This window comes from Nanorana parkeri, unplaced genomic scaffold (assembly GCF_000935625.1).
Source record: "Nanorana parkeri isolate BGI_ZX_2015 unplaced genomic scaffold, ASM93562v1 scaffold407, whole genome shotgun sequence".
Taxonomy (NCBI): Eukaryota; Metazoa; Chordata; class Amphibia; order Anura; family Dicroglossidae; genus Nanorana; species Nanorana parkeri.
This window is the reverse complement of record NW_017306675.1, coordinates 81814-90529: the sequence shown is the minus strand read 5'-3', so window position 1 is coordinate 90529 and position 8716 is coordinate 81814. Positions and strand designations below refer to the sequence as shown.

The 8716-nt window shown below is 38.4% G+C and overlaps 1 protein-coding gene across 1 annotated transcript in view; it reads left to right on the top strand.

Moving 5' to 3' along the window:
• The window catches only part of HECW1 (HECT, C2 and WW domain containing E3 ubiquitin protein ligase 1), a 242690-nt gene that overhangs the window by 208553 nt on the left and 25421 nt on the right, over positions 1–8716 (top strand). The window contains exons 17-19 of the mRNA XM_018559623.1: positions 257–353; positions 596–679; positions 7596–7705. Of these exons, the coding sequence (XP_018415125.1) occupies positions 257–353; positions 596–679; positions 7596–7705 (291 nt within the window). The remainder of the gene's footprint in view (positions 1–256; positions 354–595; positions 680–7595; positions 7706–8716) is intronic.

The following is an 8716-nucleotide window of genomic DNA, read 5'->3' as shown; positions in this document are numbered from 1 at the left end:
TATTGGTTCAGAGGTTCAGAAGGGGAGGTATAACCTAATAATATACCATTTAAAACTGATCTGATTTTAAAAGTATTATGTAGGGAAATTAACAAGTCAGGTATTTTGGCAAATACATCATCTATGAATATTATTGCAATACATACCATACTTTATAGTGATTACTAATCATTATTTGTAATTCTATTGACAGCAGTTTTTACAAATATCATTACCTCATATTAATTGTGGACTACTCTATTGTCGCTTGTTTCAGCTTATAATGACAAGATTGTTGCCTTTCTGCGACAGCCAAACGTATTTGAAATGCTACAGGAACGCCAACCCAGTTTAGCAAGAAATCATGCACTCAGGTATTGGGGTTTTTTTTGCATTAAAAAGTACCCATACACACACCTACACAAACACACATGCACACTATTTCATTATCAAATAATATCTGTTGCTATATACAGTGCAAGGAGTACAACCGCTTCTGTCATATGCAATCCAGACATTTTGGATCTTTTATATTTAAAGGTACAGCTTTACCTATGTATGAAAATTCTTTAACCACATAAGTAGGTTAAAGTCAACTTTTCTTTATGCATTACAGGGAGAAGATTCACTACATTAGAACAGAGGGCACTCACGGACTTGAGAAATTGTCTTGTGATGCTGATTTAGTTATTCTTTTAAGGTACTGTACTAGTTGGGGTGCTGTGAATATATTCAGTATGCATCACTGAGCAATTTACAGAATTCAGCTTGCACCTTTAATCCCTCTGGTGTCTTCAATTGCACCATATACTTATATGATCTGTATACCCATTGCAGGTTTTAGGGTTACTCAGATGTTCAAAAGGCAAACTGGATATTTGGGTACTCATACACAGTGGGGTTCATTTACTAACGAGCATACCCAGTCAGATGCTAGGGGGGAAAAAACAAAATGTTTGCTTGAATGTGATTGGATGATTTTGTTAGTAAATCAATCCCTAAAAGTCACCTAACACTACCCCTCTATAGCCTGGAGCTGTGATACAATCTTCCTGCGATCACAGTGTGGTGTCCTATGGCAATGAAATTTAGAAGCTTAAGGGGATGTAGAAGTCTTGTTGTTTCTCATCTTCATGTTACTTGTGTATAGGACAGCTGGCCTTCTATAACCACAGAACAGAGTAGAATAGACAGCTCATATGCATATATACAGTACAGTAACTATTGCACTAAGTTATATGTGTGTATGCTATATAATGCAAATTATTGTTAATACAAGTATGCCTGGGAACTTTAGCTATTCGTCACACATAGGGTCACAATCCATTTGCATCACTTTGAACTCATGTGGGCTAAGACCCTGCTGCTCAACCTGCCACCCAATGATCGTATGCAGCCCTTCACAAATTATTTTGTGCTACATTCAGGGCCCCTGCAGACAGCAATCTCTGGTTTTCTTATTTAATTGTTTACTCAAGGCAGTAAAGGATATTCTTTGGACTGGATTCCAATATTTAAATTCCTCTTTTTTTCTTCAGATCTTATATAATGGATCTTTCTGAGAGAAATATCAAATGTGGCACAAGTAATTTTTAAGGGGGCTGTAGGGAGAACAAATAGAAAAACACTGATTTGTAAAGGGACAATAATAGCAGTAGTATCTTGTAGTCCATTTAAGGTTTTTTTCCTATCAATGACTGGCCTCTGAAATGTGTCCCTACTAAAGCATAGAATGTCTTCTAAAGCATGCCCCCAATCTCCAACAACTCTCAGTCTCTGACAATCTCTTGCAGCGTGCCCATAGTGTTTGGCCATCTATTTTTGCAGGTCTACAGTCTCTGATAGCTTTCTGTAGCATTACATTCACTGAACATTATGTGCAGCCCCTTGGTGATGTTAGGGGCTGCACTTTAGGCACTCTATATCATGAGAGTTGACCACCACTGGGCTAAGACAACAGTACTGAGGATTTCTATGCAACAAAACAAAACAACAATAGGTTATTTGCTAAAAAGGTCAGGCCAACCAGAATACTTTTTATAATCTGTAGCTATCTGCTGCCCAAACACAGCCCTGCTGGTATACTAACTCATTGTAATGGCAGGTACAGTTTGGTGGGTATAAAATTTCTGGGTGACTTATGCGATTACATTGCTTTGAAGGGTTATTATTTCGTTTCTACAAAAACCCCATTCTAAAATGCAATGTATCATATGTAAATCACCTCCGGCACTAAGAGATCCTGAAACTACTTGCGCTTTGTTCTGCCACTGATTTCATCTATAAAGTTTTCTAAAATATATGAAATCACTTCAGGTTTCATGTTATATTGCAAGTTGCAGGTGTGTATGACATCATTTCTGTTTAATTGGTGACTTACGATGAAGGCTGAAGTGTTCAGTAATTTGGAAAACATGTTTAATCAGGAAACGTAACATTCCCACAGAATTCGTTCTGAGTTGCTGTGAAGTGTTATCTGAGTTCTCACAAGTCTTTTGAAGTTAACAGCAATCACTGGAAATGAACAGAAGCTGGATTGTTTTACAGTGAGCCATGTAAATACGGATATCATAATCAGCAGCATTTCTCATCAGTGAGTCTGTGTTTGGCATTGGTCCTGTTCCAGTTAACACTATGATGTAATTGTGGCAAAACATTTATTCACTGTGCCGAGGGAAGAGAAATAGAGATATTCATGAATTGTAAGTGTAACTGTTGTTTTCTTGACAAAAGTAATCCTAACCGGGTGGTATACATTGGACAAGGACTTTAGGAAACTTCTTAGCAGATTTATAGTTTTTGGTTTTCTGGAGAAACTGCTGTTTGTATCTCCATGTCATTCTTCATACTGAATCAGAGAATTTGCCCAGTATAACCACCCAGTTTGCAGTATAACCCACCCAGAGTTTGCATCCCTTTAGAGCAGCCTTTCTCAACCTTTTTAACACTTAGGAACTTTTGATATATATCTTTACACTATCAGAGAACCCCTGCCAATAATCACTACATCTACAACTCATGGTACATTAGCATGATGGTCAGTGGAAAAAATGCTCCCTACATTTGTGGTCATACAGATAGCCCCTTACAGATAACTTTAAAAGGTCATTGCTTACAGTGGTTACTTATCTTAAGCAGAAATCTCTTATATTTAATAGAACCCCTAGCAACCTTTGGATGAACCATAGGGTTCCACATAACCCTGATAGGGAAAGGCTGCTTTAGACGTAGAAGAGCCTTAGAAAGAATCTAACCAAAAATGAAACTCCTATTAAAGGCATACCTGAGTTTGATGTGTATCTCTATGCTGACTTCTAGAGAAAGTGGTAAGACAATACCACAAGCAAGAAATTAGACTTAATAATGTAATGAACACCTTCAAATTGATATTTTGCAAGCAAACCAACTTTCATTCTTTCACAGTTTTCAGAAACTACAGTGGCTGCAAATTGAACATTGCAAAAGTAATTTTTAATACCAGTAAATTAAATTAAACTGGTGTGTGTAGCATTCATATTGTTATGTCATTGTGTTAGTAAAGGTGGTGATTTCCTTTAAGTAACAGTGTGCCAATTATTTTAAAGGGTCCCATTTTACAAATGTTTTTAGCCTGGAATCAAACTTACACTTTGCAGCAACGTATGCAATGCATGGTTATCCCACACAACATGTGTGAGTTAATTTTGGATGGCACCCTAATGCACTAAGACAATGCACCTGAGTTGTAGGGTGCTGCCATGCACGTCAATTGCAAAAACGTCACCAGCACACCAAACCCTTATAGGATCAAAATTCGTAGATTTATTGCAAACTCATGTCAGTTACACAAGTGTCTAGAACTAGCCTTTTCTTTTTTCGCTGCTATGCATGTCAACGCATGGTAGTGTGTTGTATAAGAAAAAAAGGGGATTTTAGGCATGTTAGTTTTCATTGGTAGCACAGTCCTATTGCACAGGCTGCCTTAATGCAGAAAATGGTAACATTTTACCATTTACCATAACGCTCACTAACCCACATGTATTAGTACAATGATGTATGTTTTGTATTCACTCCTTGGTTGAAGCATCTAGACATGGCTCATGTCATCTCTTCTGCTTGCATTGATTTAAAGCAGCAATACATAGCAGATGTTGATGTTTTTAGTAGATACCAGGTGAAATCAGGTCTTTGAATGACTATTTTCTAACACATTCTAGTGCTGAAGTAAACCTGTAATGGGTGAAACATGGAGGCTACTGCATCTTACCTCTACTTTTCAAAATGCTAGTTGCCTGTCTGACTCTCTTGCTTCAGCACTGTGAGTCACCCTCTGGGAACAAATATGGTAATATGGACTTTATATTTTTGCCCAGTTCAGGAGTAGCTGCCTGTGCTCTATCACAGGATAGTCATTGCATGCACTAAGGAACATTTAAATATCTGTAACCTCAAGAAAGCTGTTCTTTCCTCCAAGGAGTTTTGCCAAACCCTTTCCCCAAACCACTGATTTCAAAGCTACCATATGATTCTAATAGCCCCAGCACTTGACGTCCCTTCATAGCTATCTTCAGGTCTATTTTATTACTTTTATTTTTAACTCTCTATGTAAAAACTTTATTTTATGCATATTACACTGGTGCCACAGAGCATTATATGTTTTCTAAAGAGAGAGCAGAACATAATCTGTTTCTTTCAGACTTTTTATTGGAAGTCTTTACAAAACCATCAAGCAGCGAGGGAAAAGGAGGGAAGGGAGTCACTCTTCTGACTTATCCAGTTAGTGTACATTCGAGCTTGAACGGTTGAGCTTTGTTAAAACAGTATTGATCCAGCAGAGAAGCTATGAATAGGCAAGTGATATATCAACATACAGATGTCTCACAACATAAACCGCAATATATTAAATAAAGTCCATCAGAACTACTTGTTGCGATCATCAATTAGATAATGTCCAAATTCACCAAAGCACACCAAGCCTCTGTGCTAGCAGTACAAATTTGCACTCACCAAATGCCGATGGCCATCATAATATAGAAAAGCCATATGTTCTCTTTTTCCTCCCTCCTCCAAGGTATATTCCCCGCTTAGTATCTGTATTCTTGGCCTGCCACCAAGCTGCTCTAATAGTATCCACTCGTGAACCTCCAATAACCCGGGGATAGGAATATACAGGCCCGTCTTTAATATTGATCGGACCCTGGGCAAACATTTTCTTGGGCCCCCCCCAGGAATTTCTCTCACCTCCCCAACACCCAGAAAAAAAACAGCACACATAGATTCTGAGGGCGAGGGAAGCCTTTGCAGAGAACAGCTGCTGTCCTCTGCAAAGGCTTGCCCTACCCTCACCCCAGGGTCGGGCCCCTATTCAGTCTTGGACACCAGGCCAGCTGCTTGCTTTTTTTTTTTTTTTAAATAACATTTTTATTATTTTCAACAAAAAAAAAGGCACAGATACAATAAATTCGTAATACGTAATACAGAGTTACATTGTATGTGTACAAAGGATATAGACATAACCTGTCATATATGAGGTCATAAAATCATAAAGCCTGTGTAGCAGTAGTGAGGTCTCCTAGAGCCCTAGGAGACCAAGGCGTAATATGTTGAACCACATACAATGCCGGTCAGGAGATAGCCTTTTCCTTAATAAGCTTATCAGCAACAATAACTCTAACATAATACAACTGGTGAGCGTAATAAACGCAACCTTTTAATTTTAAAACTTGTAAACTTGTAATCCTTTCCTCTTTTCCTCCTTTCCTTCGCTCCATTTTACGTTATGGCCGCGTACAGTCAGAGTAGGGAAACCCCACCTTAGTAAGACATGTAGACGAAAAGCTTCTTATCTAAGTATCCTTATCTAAATATCTTATCCCGTGTCCAGTTGGCGGGGTTGTAGCTTATCAAGTTTATCAAGTAGACGACATGTTGAGAATGCAAAGGGCAACAGCAGGTTTTCCTTTTCGGTACAAGAGAAAGTAAAGTTAATATATGGGAGCCACCTGTCATAAAATTTGGTCACCCCCGATTCATTTTGCAAGTGCAGAGAAGCATCTAGTCTGTCTAGGTGAAACAAGTGTAATAAGTCATCTTGCAATCTCTTAACAGTGGGGGGGGAGAGATGATAACCACTCCCGCAAAATACATCTCCTTGCTACCAACAAAGAGATGCTCACCCACTGCTTAGTTGGGCGGCTGAGGCCACTGTCTCCATTTGGGGAGGAGTCCCAATGATTATTTTAAAAATAAAAGGGTCTCCACTTGGATTCTCTGGCCTGTCACCAGAGTAATATAGGTAGCTATTTCATCCCAGAAGGTCTGAATCTGAGGACACTCCCACAAACAGTGAAGCATGGAGGCTGCCCGCAATTTGCATTTGGGGCTAAGTAGGGGACTCCCCTGAGGAAAAAAACCCTCCCTGCATGTGGGCAGGAAGGTACCAAAACATCACATTGGATGGGGTGTTTGGGACGTACCAACTGTTCCGTACGAGTCGTATGGAACAGTTGGTACGTCCCAACCCCCCCATCTAATGTGATGTTTTGGTACCTTCCTGCCCACGTGCAGGAAGGTTTTTTTTCCTGTGCTGATTGTACGGTACGACCGCGGCGGGCAGCAGGCTCAAGGGGCAGCTGCTTTGGGCCCCACAACCATGATAGGGCCCGGGGCAAGTGCCCTCTGTGCCCCGTGTTAAAGACAGCCCTGGGAATATATACTGGTTTATCTATAATATGATGGCCATCAGCATTTGGTAAGTGTGCAATGCTACTGCTAGCACGGAGGTGTGGTGTGCTTTGAAGACATTTGGTGAATTTGGACATTATCTAACCGATGATCACAATAAGTTGTTGTGATGAACTTTATTTAACATATTGCAGTTTATGTTTTGAGACATCTGTATGTTGATTGATACAGGTATATCACAGTTGGTGCCTTTGAAACTATATTATTATCAAATCATCACACATATATTTCAAATATTGGTTGTAAGGATTTTCATCATACATTAATTTACGTATGTTTGGTAGCCCAGAAGCATTATTTAAGGCACAGTTGTTTTGATGATATTCATTTTAGTATCTTTTTAGGGATCACAGTCAGTTATTGTTCTTTATTTATTTAGTTAGCAGAGTGACCTGTTGAGTTTTTTGTGATTGCACTAGTGATTATCACTATTATCCCTGCAGCTGTATAGAATTGAGCTTTTTAGGCACTTGTAGAATGGGTTTCATATTATTTTATGAATAGGCAAGTAAACACATGAAATGGAGCTACGCACATAATAGATGGAAATGTAAATATGGAATATTCATGAGCAATATTTTATTTTTTCTGACTAAATAGAAGGAAAATATAATGGTTAACATTTCATTTGTTAGTCCTGATAACATTACAAATAAGAAAAATTATGGAAAAAGACTTCATATTTCCTTTAAGGAAATATGTAGATCATACCATTTGCATAAGGCATGGTAGTCCAAAAAACTGTACATAAGTTTGAAATTAAAAATAAATGGTATTTTACTTAGAGTTATGACAACTGGATTTGGATGGTGGTATTTAATTGCCCTGAAGCTTGCAAAATACAGTATATGCATGACTGAAAATGCATTTCTGCTTCATGTACTTTTTTGCAGCCTTTTTGAAGAAGATATCATGTCATACATCCCACTACAGGCAGCCTTCCATCCGGGATACAGCTTTTCCCCTCGCTGTTCTCCGGGCTCCTCCCCTCAGAACTCCCCAGGTAATGTATGAATTGAAAGTGGAAAGTCTCATCATTTAAAAATAAATATGGCAGTTGTAAAAGTTTTTTCACCGGGCGTGCTCATTTACTGTTCAGTATATGTTAGACATCCCCCCATTAATGCATAATGCGAAAAAAAGATTTTAACCCGCCTACTTGCTACTGATACAGGTTGCATGTTGATGTTTTTGTCACCATTTTAGTTAGAAAATGTTGATCTTCATAGATCTTTCCTATGACACAACCAGCAATTTAACTGATATTATTTGTGTGTCCAAACATAATAGGCTAAATAGTAAAATGAGATGAATTTTCTGTTTCTGTGAACTTTCCTCTTTATGACAGGTCTAGATTCTCCTACAAGAGCGCCCCATTATTTTAAGAAACGTTAAAGAACACCCGATGTGATATGATATGGTCTTGCTTTGATTAGGACCAACACTTCAAAGGCTTTCTTCATTTGTGTAGTGGTGGTACAACATTTTGCAAAAGCCAAGCCACAGGGAATTGGTGGATCTATGTAGGGAGGACAAGGGCTTCACATTGCCAAAACTCTGACCAACTAATAACAGAGAATTAAGTTGCTGTGCAGTTATTCTGACAAAATTTCAGCAAGGGTCTTTGACACCTTATTTGTGTGCCTGCATCAGTGTAAGCTTTAAAGTGCTTTCATACATAAAGCTAAGGAAGATGCTTCTTGAATTGCTGGAGTTTTTTTTATGAAGGTAATTCCTACCATTGCATCTGAAATTGTATTCCCAGCAGTGAATCTTCTTGGAGCCTGTAAGGTATTGCATGCATACACTAACAGATTGACTAGATTACTTGGGATTTTGTGTACCAATAGAGGGATGAAATCATTTGACACCCAAGCCAGACTTTTTGTTTAGAAATTAAACTATTACATCATACATCATCATCTTCTTACATTTAAGGGCCCACGTTTTGCCCCTTTCTGGTATATTATATATTTTAAAGCAGGGTAACAAAATAATTACAATATTTATTACC